This window comes from Perissodus microlepis, chromosome 5, assembly GCF_051167445.1.
Source record: "Perissodus microlepis isolate ML-2025 ecotype Zambia chromosome 5, ASM5116744v1, whole genome shotgun sequence".
Taxonomy (NCBI): domain Eukaryota; kingdom Metazoa; phylum Chordata; class Actinopteri; order Cichliformes; family Cichlidae; genus Perissodus; species Perissodus microlepis.
The window spans coordinates 28,840,150-28,860,001 of record NC_140465.1 but is presented as its reverse complement, the minus strand read 5'-3'; the positions used below and the strand labels follow the sequence as shown (position 1 = coordinate 28,860,001).

Genomic DNA, 19,852 nt, shown 5'->3' with positions numbered 1-19,852 from the left:
TCAAAGTAAGATCAGTACTTCCACGCTTTAAACGCTGCACGCTCATACTCTCTCCGCACTTGATATATTATCCATTGTTGATCTGCACACAGCTGGTGTCACGAACGTCGCACTCGCTTACGTCACTGTCATGAGACATTCTCGCAAAAACATCAAGGTTTTAGTAACGCAGTAACGCAGCGTTCCTACGGGAAAGTAACGGTAATCTAATTACCGTTTTTGCAATAGTAATCCCTTACTTACTTGAAAAAAAAAGTAATCGGATAACGCGTTACTGCCCATCTCTGGTCCTCAGTTAAACAATTCACTGATAAACTCTCGAAATTTAGTATAAAACTGTCATAAAACAGTGAAAGGAAAATGAACAGATGGATAGGAGAAGCGTTATTAACTGAAACGCTAATTTTCAAGTTTAAGCCTCAAACAACCAGGCTATTCTTTAGAAAGTAAAATGGTATAATTATGCATAAAATATGAATATTTTAATATTCTGATGTAATTAATTGTGTTTCTTAATAATTGGCATGCAAAAAAGCATGAACTGTTTTTATCAGCCTTTGGGCTTTCTTTATCTGCCTTGAGGCTTCTGCAGCAGCCATGGTTGACTTCTAAACATAACAATGTAATGTTTGTAACATGTCTGAATGCACAACATGTAAAACCTTGAAGGAGATGGGCCACAGAAGCACAAGGCCACATTTGTAAGTTAAGAACAGAAAACTGAGGCACAGGCTCACTAGATTTGGACAACAGATATTTGGAAAAAATGTTGCATTCTCTGAAGAGTCCCAATATGTGCTGAAACATTTGGATTATAGTGTCAGAGTTTGGCGTAAGTAACATGAAAACATGGATTCCTCCAGCCTTGTATCAACGGTTTAAACTGTTGGTGGAGTTTTATGGTGTAGGAGATATTTTTGGCACTCTTTGGGGCCCACAGAGTATTGTTGTGTACTGTACAGTGTACTGCTGATCTGTGGGACCATGTCTTCTCCGGCAGAATGAAACACCATGTCACAAAGCTCAAACCATCTCAAACTGGTTTCTTGAGTATGACAGTGAGTTCCTTGCACTCAAATGCCCTCCACAGTCACCAGATCTCAATCTAATAGAGCACCTTTGTATTGTGGAACAACTGTGTGATGCTATCCTGGTACTAACAAGTCATCAGCTTTAGACATTTGGGATGTTTTTGACTAAACCTTTTTATAGGCTCGTCTACTTTTACCTTGTTTTTAAAATGTAGACAGATATGTGCACACAAACTGCACAAACCAATGAATAGCTGGGTTATACATGACTCAGTAAAGATAAAATCAAAGTTTTAGCTTTTTCATTTAATAAATGTTAGGGCTCTGGTAACCTTAGTAAATGAGTAATCACCTTTGATAGGCAGGTTAACACTGCTGAAAAAGTTAATTCTTCATTTGCTTTAGCCTGGTGTTACTTCCAGCAGACAATATGGAAATATAGTTCACATACAGCCTCAACACATCTCAGTTTTCCTTCTCTTCCCTGTCATGCATTCATAGATGTCAAAGTGGCATAACTGGTAATTCAACATCTATCTAGTGCTGCTGTAGTTATCCTTATAGTGGAAAAAGAAGTGTGACAAAACGCGCTTAGAAAAATAAACCTGAGGGACTTAGACATTAAAGCCTATGAAAGACGAACGCAAAAAGACGAGGGCTCGTCCGGGATTTGAACCCGGGACCTCTCGCACCCTAAGCGAGAATCATACCCCTAGACCAACGAGCCACGTGATTTCCATGCAAACGGACACCAAATGAAACACGAGGGTTTAACAGCTGGTCAACGTTGCCAGAGTACAGCTGACCTACACTGAATTCTTACGGATGTGTAAAACAACCGAACAGAAACGCGTCTTTTTTTAAAATAACGCAATCCTGCCTGATACAGAATATATTTCTATGTGAAAAATCAGCCTGTTTCTACGACACTTCCAAGGTTTCGTTCACTGGCGGCTGTTTTCAAAGTTAAATGATTTGTTTTTCTCCTTAAAGACATAAATACGGAGCTATAGGGTGAGATGAACACCAGCTTTCTCTTTAGCCTTATGAATAATTCGTGTTTTAACGTTCAATGACACTTATTCGTCGGATTCGCGTTGGTTTATTGTTTAAGTCAGTTATTTGATCACAAACCGCTCGTTGTAATGTTAGTGAAACACCGCGAGAGGGCGCCAAATGTTGTCAAAAAGAAGAAGGAGCAGAAGAGCCGAACGAGACAAGAGCATTCACTCCTTTTTATTTCCTTTTTCGCTTAGATCCCGTTGAACAGGTGAGACTTCCTTAACAAGTGAAGGTCTGTCATTGTTTCGCTTTTAAAATAATACGTATTTAAATTAACGATTTTTGTGATGATCTTTCATTTTCTTGTTATTAGCGAGGATATGCTCTTAACTTCCTCTAATTATAATTTCATATAATTTTCCCAGATTTCATATCAATTCTGCATCTGCAGCAAGTTTATATATCCTCATCCTGAACATGAATGTCATGGTAATTTTAATGATTTCTTTGAATTGCTCTTTTCTGAGCGTGCTGAAAGATTGTGCTGCATACATATTATTTTACTTTTAAAAACAATAATTGGATTTGAATTTATTTTGCATTGTTTCTAATACACACAGCCAAAAGGATACATATAGGCTCAAATGTATATACTTTTCACTTAAATCTTTTGATAAGTGGTACTAATGGCTCTACAATATCTTTCAACCTGACAAGGCCAAGGCCTGAATTCCAACGCGGTGCCGTGACAGGATGTCACCTGTGCAGCAAGCCCAGTCACTAGTTATCTTGATCTCAACTGGTAGTTTCCCTTTGCCAGCATAAAAACAATTTGTTTGACATGACTCACTGGTTTCATCAATATTCAGAACACTGGGAAAATCTAAGGATCTCAGTGAATTCAATTGTCCGTAAGTGCAAGTTATCTGAATGTGTCAATACATAAAAAGATCGAACCATCTGGCCACAATAACCGTTTTGCTGCCATTGGTAGTGGTACACCTGCACATTGCAAAAATTGGAAGGAATAATAGAGGATAAGGACTTACCAGAAGTTTGACATATGTATGTATCCGTCTGTTTGTATCTGCTCAACCCAGCACATACTGCAATGTGGTACTACAATAACAGACTTGAAATACATTATGGACTGCAATATTTGTCACTGTTCATTTGTAAATGGCATGTAATATTGTAGGTTTCAACTTTATTTCCACTGAAACATCAGTGCAACCACACAGACATGCAGTAACTGTTAAGGCTGGTCACCGTCATCAGAGCAGCCCATTAATGTGACCCATTAAACTAATTATTGGAGGTTTTAAAGATCAGTGGATTCAACTAAAAACCTGTCCAGACAACAGAGCAGCTTTAAATGATTAAAAATGGGTGTTTCTCTAATGACTGATGAGAGTGTGTGTGTGACAGCTGCATTTCACGAATCAGGTCGTGCATATTGATGTCTGAAGTGCAGTGATGCACATTCCCTGCTGCTGTTACATAAATTAGCTGCACTGCTGGCTAGTCTGTTGGATACATTTTCATCGTGTCATATCAGACACATGGTAGATCCTGGCAAAATCAGTCGCAGGCAACAAAGAAAAGCAAACAGATTGTGTATTTGGAGAATTACATTAAAAGGGTGTTACCAGTTTGGTTAAGTGGACGAGTTTAGTTGAAGCCAAATGATTTGTCTAATAAATAAAACATTTTTGAATATGACCCCTTCAGCTCACTCACTTTAGACTTGCTTTCATTAGACTTGCTTAATACCCTTTACTTTTACCCCAGTTCAGTGGCTTTGAAGCATCATTCTTCTTTTGTGTGCATGCAGGTTTGTGTCTGTAAATATATATATTCAGTTAAAAACATTCTTTCATCAATCCAAAGGAGACATTTTGATTATTATAAAATTGCCTTAAGGAGTTTTAAAAGTTTAACAGATTTGTGGCCTTAGTAACAAAGGATTGTATCTACCAAAGCATAAAAAATGGTAAATCAGATTTTTGTCATGTTAATCCAAAATCAAGTACTTTGACCACTAAGACCTGCTGGGATTAAGTGAAGTTGTGGTTTGATGTGTCCGTGGATGCTTGTACATAGAAATGTTTGTCCATTTTGTTTCTGTCTGTCATAGCAAAACAAAAAAAAAAAAGGAAAAAAGAAAGAAATACACTATATTACCAAAAGTTTTTACTCACCCACCCTAAATTATTAAATGTGGGCTGTCCAATCACTTCCATAGCCACAGGTGTATAAAATCAAGGACCTAAGCATGCAGACTGCTTCTATGAACATCTGTGAAAGAATGGGCCACTCTCAGGAGCTCCATGAATTCCAACGTGGTACCATAACAGGATGTCACCTTGTGAAATTTCCTCGCTACTAAACATTCCACAGTAAACTGTTAGTGGCATTATAAAAAAATGGAAGCAACTGGGAAAGACTGCAACTCAGCCATGAAGTAGTATGTGTCATGTAAAATCACAAAGTGGGGTCAGCAGATGGTGAATTGCATAGTGTGTAAAGGCCACAAGCTTTCTGCAGAGTCAATCAATACTGACCTCCAAACTTCACGCAGCCTTTAGATTAGCTCAAGAACACTACCACTGGACTCTACAACAGTGAAGACTTGTTTTTCAGGAGTAAGGAACTCTACGTAGCATACCAAAGCATACAAAAACATTTTGGACTTTGTAAGAACAATTTGGGGACAGCCCCACTTCTGACATTACTACAAAACCAAAAAAACACAAACAAGCTCCGTAAGGACATGGATGAGCAAGTTAGATGTGGAAGAACTTGACTGGCCTGGGCAGAGTCCTGTCCTCAACCAGAGAGAACACCTTTGGGATGAATGCCGAGAGAATACTTATACAATATAGTGTACACAGAAGCAAAAGCTTCAATATTGCACTTACCCCTCATATATAATACAATATTTAGCCAACCAAAAATTGACAATGTGACCAAAAGCCCCCATCAAAAAACAGTATGTCATAATTACATTAACATAAAAATAATTGGTTCAAATCTTGGATGCCTGGAGGTAATTGTTTTTTACTTTTTACATAATCTAAATAACTGTAAAATCTCTTAATAATAAAAAACACAAGTTTTAATGTATTCATCCAAATGAACAGTGGGGTAGTGAAATAATAATAATTTGCTCTCAATACTATTTTTAGTTCTTTATCTTGTAATAAAAATATTAAGTTGGTGATCATTCTATATGCATTTCCCAATACTTCTGCCCAATGGGTCAAATATGGAACTATGAGTGTGCAGTCTGTCTTACTCATTTATATTTCTAACCTTTCCAATAATTTGTCAGTGGTGTCAAATGCTTAAGTCCAGACATATTAATTTATTTTCATTCTTTGTAAGGTCACTTGGGTTCCTGCCTAGTGTTACAGTGTGAGTGTCTTTGGTGTAACGGAGCCCCTGTGCCATGTGTGGTGCGGAGTTCAGTGCACACTGTCCTGCTGTTACAGTATTATTTTTGTTTCGTCCGTTCCTCTGAAATATAGATTATGGCTCTCTATATCCAGCTGACCTTTGATTATTGTTGGGTGTTTTAATCGTCACAGCTAGTTTTGTTCCTATATTTACAAAGAACTCTTTGATTGCCGCGTTCCAGTATTTGCAATGAAATCAGAATATCAGAATATTTCAAACTCTCCAGGTGTTCTGTATGCCTTACCTGTATTTGTAGTAAACTATTATGTGTTCTTTTGCTTATGATGATCTTAATATCCATGTTAATTTATTTTTATACTTTTCATATTCATTTTTCGACTCTTTTGTTCTAATTTTAAAGAATTCTTTAGACGATTAATTTTTCTTTCTGCAGTTTTTATTGTATGAGTCAGTTATTATTTCCCCCAAATTTTCTATACCTCATTTGCATCTTCTGAACAAGCTGCTCCAGGCTTGTTTAATCATATCAGCTTTAACTATGTTTAATACATCTTGTTATCCTGCTAGTTCTGACGTCTTTCTCAATGATATTTCTATTTTCTACATCTAAAAAAATGGCAGATGATCATTTATATCATTCATGGTTATACCCCTGAGAATTTTCCCAACTACATAATTTGAGAATATATTATCTATGACAGCATCGTTTACTTCTATCCTAGTTGCATGTGAAATTGTAGGAAACAAACTTATGCAAAACATTATGTTATTAAATTCTTCAGCTTGTGTGTGTCCTTAATGATTGAGTAAATCATCATCGAATCTCCAGAGAAAAAGAGCATCTTATTATTGCATATAATGTCACATAAACCTATAATTTTGTCTATAAAAACTTGCACACAAGCTCCAGGGGATCTGTATATACAGCTTAGCGTTTTACTTCTCCAGCTTAAGTTCTGCAGTTACACATTCCACCAGATTTCCATTAAATATCATTTTTATCAACAGTTTTGCTTTGCAATGAATTTATATATAACACAACCCCTCTTCCCCTTACATTAATTAACAGTTAACAGTTCTGAACACTTGAAAACTTCTTGCTGAGACTCCATGACTCCCAGATGTAGAAGAACAATGGATGATGACACCTTAGAGACTCTCAGGGGAGGTGTGTGTCTAGCTGACGGCAGCCTCAATATCCACATCCAGCGCAGGCGGGGTTGGCACATATCTCACACTCATTCATATTTATAACCACTAGACAGTGCAAGAAAAAACATAACAACAACTTCAGCGATTATTTTAATAATTCCAATCAGAAAGAAACATTCCTTATTTTACCCAATGGCCTGCTTTCCAGTTTGAAAAATTACTCCTAATAGTGATAATTGGATGTTATTACAGCAACAAGTGTCTTTTCTGATGACTTTTCTGCAAAGCCTGGTGTTATCCTTCCAGGCATTTTGTGGTGCAGCACTTGCTGGATGTGTCTATTACAATGTGTAAACATTGGATTCTATGAATCCATTTGCGCAACTCAACTAAACTTTATGCTTGTTGTGTGTGTCTTTAATCTTGAGTCCTACAGAGTGTTTGTCTGAGTAATAAAACTAAAGATTACATGGAACAGCCTGTGCGTAATTGTTTGCTGTTTAAATTTGGCAAAAGGATACTGAGACTGGCTCAGCAACTGGAGTTCAGGTGGTTGAGCAAGTCATTCATATACAAGGGAAAGGCTAATGTGTGGGAACACATAAAACATCCAGCAAAACCAGCATACAACAAAGCCTAAAAACAGGGGGAAACAACTTACCAACAAACTGTCACGCAACATTTCACATGCAGATTGACACATGAGCTTTAGAGGTGCTCCGAGACATATTTTGATATATTAAATAGTGAATTTGCCACTGCTTCGAGTGTGTGGGAAACTAATTGGCTTCTCTAGTTAAAATGCCAGTGACATTCTCATGTAACAATGCATGCAACAAATACCATCTACCATTCCCACAATAATAGTAGTAAAGGTGTATTAACCCTCTGAGTCTAATAGCAAACAAATGTTACATTTGCAAAAAGGTTTGAAAGAAGCACCTGGTCTGTTTCAGGAAATTTTGTTTACACATTCTGTAAAATTAATGGCAACATATGGCATCTATGACAACTGGAATTTGCCCATTTTTAGACTGAAATCTTATTATGTTTAATTAAGCTTGGGACCAGCTATTATAGATTGAATAGAGAGTTGGTAAACAAACTGATTTACAGACTAAAACACTCACGCTTTTGTCCTTAAAAAATGATTGCAAAAAGATAATATATTACACAAGACTGCTGTTGTATAATAACACATAACACACTATTTGTTTTTGGTTTGGGATCTTGCTTTAAGTCATTAACACTGGTTGCTCAGAATGTGCCCAATGACCTACTTGCATAATTTCTTATGCATGCAATACCCTTTGCAGCAAGCTGTGGAGAAATAACGATGTGACAGGAACACACTGTAATACCGTAATGTGTTTGTGACCAAAATAATCTGATCTCCCTTTGGGCTCTTCTTACTTAGATTTGAGAAAACGGCTACTTCATCCTTTTGGCACACTGGTCGAAACACCTGCGGCACAAGAGGGTTGGCACACACAGTCTTGAAAGTGTGTGCGTCAGAGTGAGGACCAAAATTTTCATCTAATTCCATGATTTTCTTGAGCTGCTTCACAGCCTCCAGTGGGAAGCTTTTGTCTCCAACCTGTGGGGAGAGGGACAAGAAGTTTCCATCTGGCCCAGTAAACGTTTTGTTAATGTCGTGTCAAAAAGCTAAAATTTTCATTGTATTTGCAGAGATTAATCAGAGGAAAGAACAGGACAGTCATTTCAGGTGTACTTTTGCAGGACACACTGAACATAAGTGGGTTGAGTGATTTCCTTGAAGTTAATGTTTTATGTAAGAATATATCAACCATAAGCTACTGTGCCAGAAATGCATCGAAATATACAAAAAACACCAAAGAGACTTTAAAAATGAGCCTTGGATCTATAATACTTCCAAAAACAAATGATACTTACTCTGACCCATAGTCCTTGAGGTACACCGCACACACATCCCACCAAAAAAAGAGCAAAGAGGACTCTCATTTTTCAAGATGATGTGAAGATGCCTTTCGATTTATGATTTTCTTCTGTGGTTGATGATGTTGAGACAGTAGAGCTGGAAAAGGTGAGCCGACCAAGAAACAGTGAAATGGAAAGACTTTTATAGATATTTTCAAAAATTAGGGAGGAGACTTGTAAACACAATACAAACAATGGGCGGGGGACAGTAGCAGGTGGGAGAGTCTGAACTACACTTTTTTGCCATTATAAAGTGATAAAATTAAGGCATTTGACAACCAGTTGTGAGTTCAAGCATGTTGGATCCGCTTTTTCCTTTATAAACACCGTCATGTAATCTGTTTATAACAACTACCTGTGCTATTACCTCCGTCAGCACAATATTTTATGTTTTGTGACTTTTCACACCAACGCATCTGATATCTCAGCACCAGCTAATAAATCTCATCCCTTGTCAGTGCTGTCTGATAAAGAAGCAGCTATGTATGTACACGTGTAAATTACGACATTTTACAAACTGGCAACAGATGGGAATCACTGGAAAACGGATAAGCATATTTGATCTGAAACGGCACTGGTTTGAAGTCTGGCAGTCAAATCTGTGAGAGTCTGAGAGACAATTCTGAGAGCTGCCATCAACAACGAATTATAGCTGTCTGTGTAAACTTTATTTCATAAAATCAAATCTATATCTAGTTTTATGTTTTACTTTTGCTGAGTTAAAAGCTTAAATCTTTTTATTACCTTGAGAAAGATCACAGTTTGAAGACTTAAGATTGAACTGTATGTGATTGGGGACGACCTATGAGTGAGAACCCAAAAAGTCGAATGTTATTCATGTTCATTGATCAATGCTCGTGACAATTTGCATATTAATGATTAAGAAAATGACCTCACAGCCCACTGTTGGCCAGTGGTGCTAGTTTGTAGTCATTGTGCAAATGTACTGTTTAAAAGGTTGGGGGAGCCTGCAGTCAGCTGAGATTGAAGAAGTCACTTGGATGAGTGACGAAATGTTTCCCCCAGTGAAAATGCTACCTCCAGATGAACAGAATCAGCTTTTTGGGATTTCCTTACCTGGATGATTGAGCATGCATTGAGAGACTGTTAGAGAGAAATTAATAAAAGCAGTGCATCAAAGTTAAAGTCCTTGAAACAGCTTATTAAAAGAAGCTGAAATTCTGTATAAGAACTATTCAGCAAAATCTGTCTTGGTTTGACTTTGATACTCTAGAAGCCAATTAAAACTCCTAATGAGCAAATATGCTTCTAAGTATAAGGGAAAAAAATACAAAGTTCACAAAATAAATTAAATACTATTTTTAGCATTACAAAAAAATACATTAAAAATAAAATAGAAATTAAGGACAATCAAAAGAAGGCACATTTGATTCAGTGTTAATATTTGTTTGATAATTTGATATTTAGCAGCAAAAAAGAAAATCCACGATGGCTCAAAACGTGCAGAAAAGCAGATGTTTTCATTTAAGTTTTATTTAATGTATGATTAGGGATTAAAAGAGACTGATAAGCCATCAATGAAGGGGCTTTTAGGGCAATATTTAACTTACAGCTAAATTAATGTAAAATTAGGATTTGAAGACAAAACAAGCTTTACAGTTCTGACAAAGCATCTTGGATGAGAAAAGTCTTCATGAAGTTTACAGAACTATAGGTGGTTTTTTCTCTTTAAGAATTACCTGATCAGTCGAATGTTGCCCTTTTTAATGCTTTTGAGGAAAAAAATAAAACAACAAACAAAACAAAAGGGAACAAAAGGATGCCACATCAAGCTACATAAGGATGAATTCAAAGACACTGAAAATCGAAGTGAGAAATTGATGCGGCAGGCTCATCCATTTTACCAAAATTTCTTTATAGGAACTCAAAAATTGTAATTTGTTTTTAAGAGCCAGGGGGCCTGTCAGCGGTATCAGTTTCTTGATCCTCCAAGAACTGTCCGGGATGAGACAACAGACACCCAGCATTGCAGCAGAAACCTGAGAAAGAAGAGGCACAAGAGGAGGAACCATCATGGAATGACAGTCACGCTATGTAGCACCAGCAGATAGAGGAATGACTGACATCCAGAAATCCTACCAGTGGCTGGACAAAGCTGGACTGAAAGACAGCACAGAGGCACTAATCATGGCAGCACAGGAACAAGCTCTGAGCACAAGATCCATAGAGGCTGGGGTCTATCACACCAAGCAAGACCCCAGGTGCAGGCTGTGTAAAGATGCCCCTGAGACAATCCAGCACATAACAGCAGGGTGCAAGATGCTAACAGGCAGGGCATACATGGCACGCCATAACCATGTGGCCAGCGTAGTACACAGAGACACCTGTGCCAAGTATGTCCTGAAAGTTCAGAGATCAAAATGGGACATGCCACCTAAAGTGGTCAAGAATGCCGAGCTAAGATCCTGTGAGACTTCCAAATACAGATAGACAAACTGGTGATGGCTAACCAACTAGAAAAGCAGAGGAAGATGTCTGTAGTGATACTGAGCGATAGGAACTCAAGAAGCTGCAGAAATACCAAGGGCTGAAGAAGTCGAGAATTTTTGGAGGGTGAAGGCAACAGTGGTCCCAGTGGTAATCGGAGCAGTCAGTGCAGTGACCCCCAAGCTAGGCAAGTGGCTCTGGCAGTTGCTAGGAGCAACATTCGAGATTTCTGTCCAGAAGAGCGCAGTCCTAGAAACAGCAGCTTTTAATGCAACAAGCTGCAACAAACATTGTTAAAATATATATGAAAGCACATCTTGTAACCATGGCCCGTCTGTCTATAAACTGCATACACTTCAGGAATTCTCTGAATCCTGTTCTATAATCCATGTTTCATTGCAAAACTGTGCAGCATTTTAAAATAATGTCAAAACAAATAAAAATATATTTCTGGGGTCATAAGAAAACTGTGCATTTTAATTCCATGGTTCATGAAGTATGAAACTTTGCATTCTCCAAAATTCATAGTAGGAAACTTAAAAATGTCACAAAAGCAATCGGACACTTGAAGGTTAAACTACACCCACATGCACAGACTTGGCTAGAACGATTAAGTAACCAGCCAAGCATTGTTGGGAAAATCAGTAAAGAACGTGGTACCTTTTCATTGATTTTTCACACTCAATAAGTATTATATAACTGCTTTCTGGCTGGAGCACATACAGCAATAGGTAAAAACGGTCAAATATCAAAGCAAAAATGCTTTTGATGATAAATCCCATGACTAGTTTTAGCTTATTAGTGAACTCTTTCCCTGTCTTTTAATTGGCAGCTGTTTGACTTGCTAACAGTTTTTCAGGATCGTTAGCAAGTAGGCTGATTTCATTTTATGTGCATTTCCTACCAACTAACCACAGATTGACTCCTTTGTTTTAAGATGATTATTAGATTTTAGCTTGGTTTTACACAGTTCCCATTTTTCTTTTTGGAAGTCTGTAAATGTATTTTTATGTTATAAGGAAAACAGCTTGGTCCTTATAAAAGGTCTTCAAGAGAACAAAGGTGATGTGTGGAGATGTGGTCCACATCCCCTTCTGCTTGCAAGAATAACGAGATGAAATCGTGGAACGGGGAACAAAAAAACAAAAAGAAAACAAACACTGAACCTAGTTATATGTATCCACAATTTTTAAACATCAAGTCCTCATGCTCTGAAGCTGCTCTCACCCCTGCAAACAGGCTCAGAGAGAGGGATGGGAGCTAATGTATTAAATGCAAATCTGAAACAAATCCAATGCACTCGTTTTAAGTGAGCTTTCCAGCTTTCATGAGAGACAAACAAAGTTGTAATCGTGTCCCATGCATCAGTGCTTTAATACAACTTCTCATTTAATGTGCTGAAATTTTTATGTAAATGTTCATAGATGTGAGTAATACTGCAATCATGACTTATAAAGGAAACTGACCGAGTTAGTCAGACATTACGTTGACAAGTTCAAATGTCATCTGATTAATGGATGGGAGTGCTTGTCTAAGAGGAGATTTATTATGTTTTTTTCCTCTGAAGTAGTAACCTCACTTTTAACAAGGCACAGATCTTAACTGCGTGCAGTCACATAAAAGGATAGACACACATAAGATTATAACATACTGTCCAATGGCAAACACTGCAGTCTCACCTATTGTCATAAATCTAGGAATGACAGAATCAAACAGATTCATGAATCCAGTAATACTTGTGGGCTTATTCCATAATTAAAAGTGGCTTGTGTGTCAAACCTGCTGATGCAGCCCTCCAACACTTCAGATCAAACCATAGCCTTTATCCATAAATTAAAATAGGCCTGGCTCCCATAGAAACTAATGCTAAATACAGAATCGCCATATGAAACGTTATAACCAAGCCAAATGCGTGGGTGCACAGCGCAGTAAAGGCTGTAAATTGTCAGAACAGAGCTTCCAAACCTGATCATCATCTGTGTTAGTTAACAGAGTAAGAAGACTAGCAGCATTTATCAAAGACACCACACACCCTTGCTACTCACTGTTTACACCAACAATTAGTGTGTGATCTTATTAAGTAAACAGCTTTACCCCCAGAGTTATAGCCTCAATCACACCCGTGTGTGAATACAGAACAGACCAAAGGATCTGCAAGTGCGCGCGCACACACACACACACACAAGCAAATATCAAGAACTGTGACCCTCCCCCCGTCACTGGCTGTTATCACAGAGTTCACTGAGTACTGTTGTAAATAAGTAAATGAAAGTAAATAATGCTACTAAAGAAGTGCCTCTTGTCTTTTTAAAAATAGCTTATATATAGCTATTTTTTAAAAAACTAATTTTTGTTGTGCATTTACAAAAGAGAGCAAAGATTAGTGAACGGAGAAAAATACAATAATTTTTTCACCTATAAAGCCCCAAAACCCAGAATCCGCCTTCGTAGCAACTCATTACTAGTTCATTATTGTGCAGGTAGCAGGGCTGGTATGCTCAAGAGTTCACTGGTGTCCTGAACTGAGAGCATGTCTGTTTAACGAGGTAGTTTGGCTGCATAAATTAAATTATTCACACTACTGAATGCTGATATAGTGCACATTTGAGTCTGAAATGAAGGTGAATGGTGCTTGAGCAGATGTTGTGTTACATCCTGATGTAGAATTGGGTGAAAGGAAATTAAATGTTAGAAAAATTGCCTGTGCATTAGTTTTGAAGTGATCACCGGACCTGTCAGCAAACGCAAATAACCTACAAGTACATGCTCAACAAAACCTTCCTTGTGCGCGTTAAGGATAATCTTGAATATATTAAAACTGCTTAATATATTTACAAATGTCAATGTGGATGAAAAATACAAATTAAAACAAAAAAACAAACCTTTGTTGAGGCGATAATCCAAAGGGCAGCCAGTATCAAAGTCCAGTTAAACCAATAGAAGCCACACGAGGGCCAGTAAATGTGAACAAGCAGTACAACATGACATATAACTGAGGGGAGACGGAGGCTATAAATACACAAGTAATTAGGAAAAACACCAGGGTATACTACCGAAACTAATCAGTAAAAACACACAAGTGAGGTAAAATTAAATACAGTGAACACGAGACAAGAGACTATCAAAATAAAACCGGGAATAACACAGCATGGGCTCATCTAACATTGAAACTGCAGGAAAGTACAGAAGTGCAGGAAAACTTAAACTTAATTACAAATTATGAAAGAAAGTGCAACCAAAGTAGAGAATAAAATAACAGAAAAATTAACGGAACGCAGAAATAAAAATTACAAGAACAAATTGCACAAAACACATAATAAACACAACTAAAATGTTAAACTCAGAATGGACCTGTATAAATGAAACTGAACTGTATTGAATAGAATGCAGGGTTGAAAGCTCAGAACCGACAAATGTCTTACATAAAGCCACTTTCAGGTCAAGTCAGTTTTATTTGTAAGAAATACTTCAGAGGCTTCACAAGAACAAATCATAGTAAAAACACGCCTCTCACTGTTCTCTACGGGTACTCCTGCTCCCTCCTACAGTCCAAGGACTTTTAGGCAAATTAATCTGGCTGAATGTGAATGTGAATGGTTCAAGACTCTAGACCTTTACTGTCACCCTTCAGAAAATGGTTGGATTGCACCAATATAATAAAATGGAAAAATAAGCAAACAAACCAAAATACTTAAAATACACAAAATGTGTGCAGTAGAGTTTTGAATAAGGTGTATATTCTCTTGATGACTCTGCAGTGGTTGGATTCATCAGCAGGGATGATGAGACAGAGTACGGGGCTGTGGTCGACTCCTTTGTCACGTGGTGTGAGCAGAATCATCTGCAGCTCAACGTGGCAAAGACCAAGGAATTGATTGTGGACTTCAGGAAGACCAGGAAACACTTGACCCCTGTTTCAATCCAGCGGGTCAATATTGACATTGTGGATGACTATAAATACCTCGGCATATTCATTGACAATAAACTGGGCTAAAAACACCACAGCACTTTACAGGAAGGGCCAGAGTCGTCTCTATTTTTTGAGGTCCTTCAACATTGGTCGGACAATGCTCAGGATTTTCTACGAGTCTGTTGTGGCCAGTGCGATCCTCTATGCCGCTGCATGCTGAGGGAGCAGATTGAGGGTTGCTGATGCTAACAGACTCAATAAACTGATCCGCAAGGCCAGCAATGTTGTGGGGATGGAGTTGGACTCTCTTAAGGTGGTGTCGGAGAGGCGGATGCTGTCCAAGATAAAGACAATGTTGGATAACACCTCCCACCCACTCCATGACATGCTGGCTAGCCGCAGGAGCACGTTCAGTGAGAGACTGAGATTACCAAAAAGCACCACTGAACGACACAGGAAATCATTCCTGCCTGTGGCCATCTCCCTGTACAACTCATCCATCTAAAACACTGTATACTGCAATAGCTCCACCCTTTTTGCACATGCTCTTCTTTCTTATTCAGATATTTATCAATAAGTGACTTATATGTGTGTATATATTGTAGTCTTCTTGTAGTGTTACTGTTACTGTTTGTACTGGAGCACTGTAACCAACATAATTTGATCAATAAAGTATTCTGATGCTGATTCTGATTTTAGGGTATTCCAGGAAAAACAGCATTGAAATTAATGCCGGAGCAGGTTTTTTAGAATGGCACACACAAAAAAATGGCCATGTGTTAATATCGGTTGAGGTGTTATGATGGTGTGCAGTTTGTAGAAATGCAGAAGTCTTTATACTTCTCTGCTTGTGAAGTGATGCTGTATGAATCTTCTGAGTTTCTGCTGCATTCATTAAGGCTGTTGGCTATTTAATGGGCTGTAATGCTTTGTATCATGTTTTATTTAATATAAACAAGCCCTTAAACACAATCAGAGGTCACTGTTGGCCTCTCCGGCTTTTCGTTAGCACTATTGATTTGAAGCACTTTTAAGCTAACTTTATGATTTAACTACAGCCCGTGCACTCACGGTTTACAGACACCAAATATTTGAATGCTTCAGATAAAATAACTTTAACTGAGATTTCAACACGTATGTGAGCTTTAAGATCAGGTATTTTCCATAGCGACTTATTCAAAATATGCAGCACCATTAGAGTATGTACAAATTTGACATGAGGACAAAAAGTACAGTGTACGTTTCCTGTTTTAGGAACAGCATCATATAATGCTGATGCTGATCAGGGAAACACAAAGACTTTAGACACTACTGAAAAACTTTAGACCGTCCTACTCTCCCTGCAGGTGTCCGAGGGATCTTCCAGAACATTAAAACTCTTTAAACATTAAAGCAGCCTAATAAAAGAAATGTGGAAATCACTTTAGTTTGTTAGCAGATCAACGTGAAATTAATTTATTGCACGGGTATTCTAGGTGTATGCTCTGTGTTATTGCAGCTGCAATTCCAGCAGTGTAAAACATACTAAGCAGCAGATTAAAAGTAAGTTTTTAAAGCATTCATACATTTTTCTGAATAACAGACATTTCCCTAACAATGCGATATGCAGTTTGCAGTTCATTCAGTGTCCCCAGGAGAGAAACTTGGACTTAAAATATGCCACGAATAAAAGATTCACAGAAAATGTGGTTTTTCTAGATGATTTGAAACCAAAACCCATACCATAACCTGCTCCCAATCAGTTTATGTGTACAGCATCAGTCACCATGATTATGCTGAACACAAAAGCCCCCTTTTTACTTGGCATTTAGCCAGGTACAAAAGAGCCAATTCCATGACACAGAAACTCTGATTTTCAAATCCCCAAAGCTTGCTAAGCCATGAATCGTGCTTCTCAAAAAAACTCACATGAAACCTCAATACAGATGGCAAAACAGAAAAGATGAAATTAGGTACAAACTGGAAATTATTATCATTATTATTTTAGAATAATAATGAAATCCAAGTAACTCAAATATACTCACAAAACCCTCAAAATTTAGATACACAAAAGCCCTGGGTCCATGTCATCTGTGATGACGAATTTCCTGCTATAATATTGCATGAAATGAAATCACTTTTTTGTGTGCACACAGGTTCTGTTTACATTTATTGCTCCTCCACTTCCCTGTGCACTTGACAGAAATAAATTACATCATGCCCTAGATCAAGTATTTAAAGATCTAGATGGGGATTTTAAAGGGGAGATCGGGTGTCTACATAATGCTGGATGTCTCAGTAAGTAAGTGTTATAAAATGTTACAAGCCATTTTCAAAAAATATATATATTTTGGCCAGTTGTGATTACACAGTGTAGTGATTCAGTTCCACAGGCAGTGTTGCCAGCTCCTCAGTAAGGAAAATAGCTATTGGTTGTCCTAAAAGTCGCTAAATGACGTCATCGCCTAATTTGCATAATTGGTCATGCTAATGTAATTGTAACCTACGTTGTAGGAGAGAAAAATAACATCGTGGAAGAGACATAAAGTGAGCTAAAAACGTCCTAAATGCATTTAGAATTTATTTAAAACTACAAATTAAATTTCTTTTAGCAATTATTGTTTTTTTTTATCCGGGCTTGGACCGGCAAAAGTGACCCGAAATAGGCACTCTGGTGGAGTTACTTTGTGTGTGTGTGTGTGTGTGTGTGTGTTTATAAGTAGTTTTAAACCTTGTGACCCACAAAACAGCATAACAGTAAAAGAAGAACTGACTGCGTTACAGTCAGTACGGGAGTAGCGGCTTTGCTCATGCGCGATTCATTTGCAGTTTGGACCATTGACTGTAGAAAAGTCAATGGTTTGGACGCATAGATGGGAACATCTCCTGCCCTGATAGCAGCTGGGGGAGGGTTGCTGATACTTTGCACGAGCGAGGTGCCCACGGCAGCACCCGCTGCTTGTTGAGAGTAAGAGCGATACGCGCTTTTACGTCAAAAAGTCGTCATAAATGAGTCTCCAATAACACCAGAAAAATTCGCCAGATTTGTCGCTAGTCGCTTTTTAGAAAAAAGTCGCTAAGGTGGTCTGAAAACTCGCTAAATATAAGTTGGCAACACTGTTCACAGGAAGGGCATCTAGCATTAAACTGTGCTGTAGTGATACCCTGTGACGAGGAAAGCGCTGAAAGTAGCTTTGGTCGTCAGATTTCCATTTAAAATATGGGTCAGATGTTGTTACAACTAACAACATGAAAATAATATTTTTGCTACCTTACCTACTAGTGTGTTAATAAGGATGGCAATAGCATATTTGCATTTGTAGAATAGACCACAATGTACACGTCATCTATCAATGAAGGCTTTTTATTCCAAACAATAATAATAAAAAGAAAACATTTCTTTAAATATGAATATAAAGCAAGGCAAGATGGAAATGTAACAAACGAAAAATCCAAAACAAAATGCATGCCAAAGAATTTTCTGCAGAAAAACAAAATAGTAAATATTATATTATGCTAAGTAACAGTTTGCAAAACATTCCCCATTTTGTCAGATTCTTTTTTTCTTTTCCTTTTTGAGATATTTTTAGTCTAAAAATTTCAGGTATTCAATGGGCCAGAGTCAAAAATGCAGAGATAAAGCCATTGGTTCATCATTGCATGTGGTTAAAAGTCGAATTTCCTTAAAACATTTTAGCAGGGGATGAAAAATTAATCACAAGTAAGCAGGATGTTTCTGGCTTGCTTTGTTTGTTTAGCAACCAGTGCAGGCAGCAAATGCGCAGATCTCACAGATGTCCAAGGGTACAGCAGCTAAAATGAAGACAAGAAATGAAAGCAGATAAGGTACACTGCTGAGTCATCTATATTTAATATTTATGACCTAAGATGTTATGAATTTATAAATGCCTTACATAATCTGACAAGGGAAGCAGATGCTCCTCTCTGCCTGCAGAGTGGCAGAAACTCCTGTGGGAGCATGGGGTCAGCGCAGAGGAACATGGTGTTAGCCTTCAGTCTTGGGTTTTGTTGTCCTGTCATACCGTTACTCTCCGACAGCTCTTGAAGCCGCTTGACAGCTTCCATTGAGAAAGACAATCCGTTCTCCTGAAAGAGAAGCAATTGCTGTTACAAAGGCACTGCAACTTCATCTAAAGCTTCAGAGTCTACACAGTTTCAGTATGATTTGTAATCCATGAAAGTCCAGAACAAAAGTTAGTTTAATTTCCCAAAATTTGAGCTTCACTCTCTCTACTAATGAGCAGAAAATTGTCATTGTTCAAGCCTGCAATCTCATCATGAACACATCAGTCATGCAATGATGCTAAGGAAGGCACTTACTTCAACTTGCACAGCCTCAGAGGTCCAGCCCAGAGCCAGGACGACGAGAGCGGTGATGGCAAATGTGGCTTTCATGGTGACAGTTTGTCTTGCAGTCTTTTTGCGTCTTATTGTAGATGTGCTCAGCAGGTGCTCAGTTTGATGTTTCTGATTTCCCTGTGCCTACAAGCCTCCTTTTATACAATTCTACCCAGCAGCCCCATTATCATGTGACCAGATATGCCGCAAATGAGAGCAACGTTTTTCTCACGGGTTAATAATTAGTGAGATTAGAGTTAGTGTTTTACAAGGCTGTAAAGAGAAATTCATAAATCCTACGTTGAGCTCATCGTCTCTCTGATTAGATTTATGGATCTCTGGCTCACGTGTGCTGCATCTTGGGTTGGTTAAAGAGTTATCTTGAATTCCTCTGACGATAGTGACTCACAGACCCATTGTTAGAAATTGATCCAAATAATGGGCTTTGTTTAATGTGGAAAAATGTCGGACAAACAGTTTTTATATTTAAATAGGCCTCCCCCCATATAGCGCGTTGTTTATTACAGAAAAGGTTTATTTATGTCAGTGTCAGTACTTTTCTTTCATATCTTTGATTTTCTTATCAACAAAA

At 37.9% G+C, this 19,852-nt stretch overlaps 2 protein-coding genes and 1 non-coding gene across 4 annotated transcripts; all 3 read right to left on the bottom strand.

The window, feature by feature from the left end:
- Positions 1–1,686: 1,686 nt before the first annotated feature.
- Positions 1,687–1,758, bottom strand: trnap-agg (transfer RNA proline (anticodon AGG)). Its single transcript has one exon. It is a non-coding gene; the product is annotated as a tRNA-Pro (tRNA).
- Positions 1,759–5,887: 4,129 nt separating this feature from the next.
- On the bottom strand, positions 5,888–14,008 carry LOC146387541 (guanylin-like). 2 transcript variants are annotated; one of them, XM_084927247.1, is made up of 4 exons: positions 13,895–14,008; positions 8,520–8,661; positions 8,019–8,202; positions 5,888–6,710 (listed from the first exon to the last, which is right to left on the bottom strand). In XM_084927247.1, the coding sequence occupies exons 2-4, from the start codon at positions 8,586–8,588 to the stop codon at positions 6,646–6,648; spliced, it is 318 nt and encodes a 105-aa protein (XP_084783373.1). In that variant the 5' UTR covers positions 8,589–8,661; positions 13,895–14,008; the 3' UTR covers positions 5,888–6,645. The 2 variants fall into 2 exon arrangements, with proteins under 2 accessions (XP_084783373.1, XP_084783372.1); XM_084927246.1 differs by lacking the exon at positions 5,888–6,710 and having other exon boundaries at positions 6,756–8,202.
- A 4,322-nt stretch (positions 14,009–18,330) lies between these two features.
- LOC146387540 (guanylin) lies at positions 18,331–19,374 on the bottom strand. Its single transcript, XM_084927245.1, has 3 exons — positions 19,243–19,374; positions 18,816–19,008; positions 18,331–18,714 (listed from the first exon to the last, which is right to left on the bottom strand). Exons 1-3 carry the CDS (start codon positions 19,315–19,317, stop codon positions 18,656–18,658), a joined length of 327 nt encoding a protein of 108 aa, XP_084783371.1. The 5' UTR covers positions 19,318–19,374; the 3' UTR covers positions 18,331–18,655.
- Positions 19,375–19,852: the final 478 nt, after the last annotated feature.

What these genes read in the sequence shown, in the direction of transcription:
- LOC146387541 (XM_084927246.1), bottom strand. Translation starts at nt 8,588, where the DNA reads ATGAGAGTCCTCTTTGCTCTTTTTTTGGTGGGATGTGTGTGCGGTGTA. An exon ending in CTCAAGGACTATGGGTCAGA is followed by an intron (nt 8,203 to 8,519) that starts GTAAGTATCATT and finishes CTCTCCCCACAG; the next exon opens with GTTGGAGACAAAAGCTTCCC.
- LOC146387540 (XM_084927245.1), bottom strand. Translation starts at nt 19,317, where the DNA reads ATGAAAGCCACATTTGCCATCACCGCTCTCGTCGTCCTGGCTCTGGGC. An exon ending in CTGAGGCTGTGCAAGTTGAA is followed by an intron (nt 19,009 to 19,242) that starts GTAAGTGCCTTC and finishes CTTCTCTTTCAG; the next exon opens with GAGAACGGATTGTCTTTCTC. An exon ending in TGCTTCCCTTGTCAGATTAT is followed by an intron (nt 18,715 to 18,815) that starts GTAAGGCATTTA and finishes TCTTCATTTTAG; the next exon opens with CTGCTGTACCCTTGGACATC.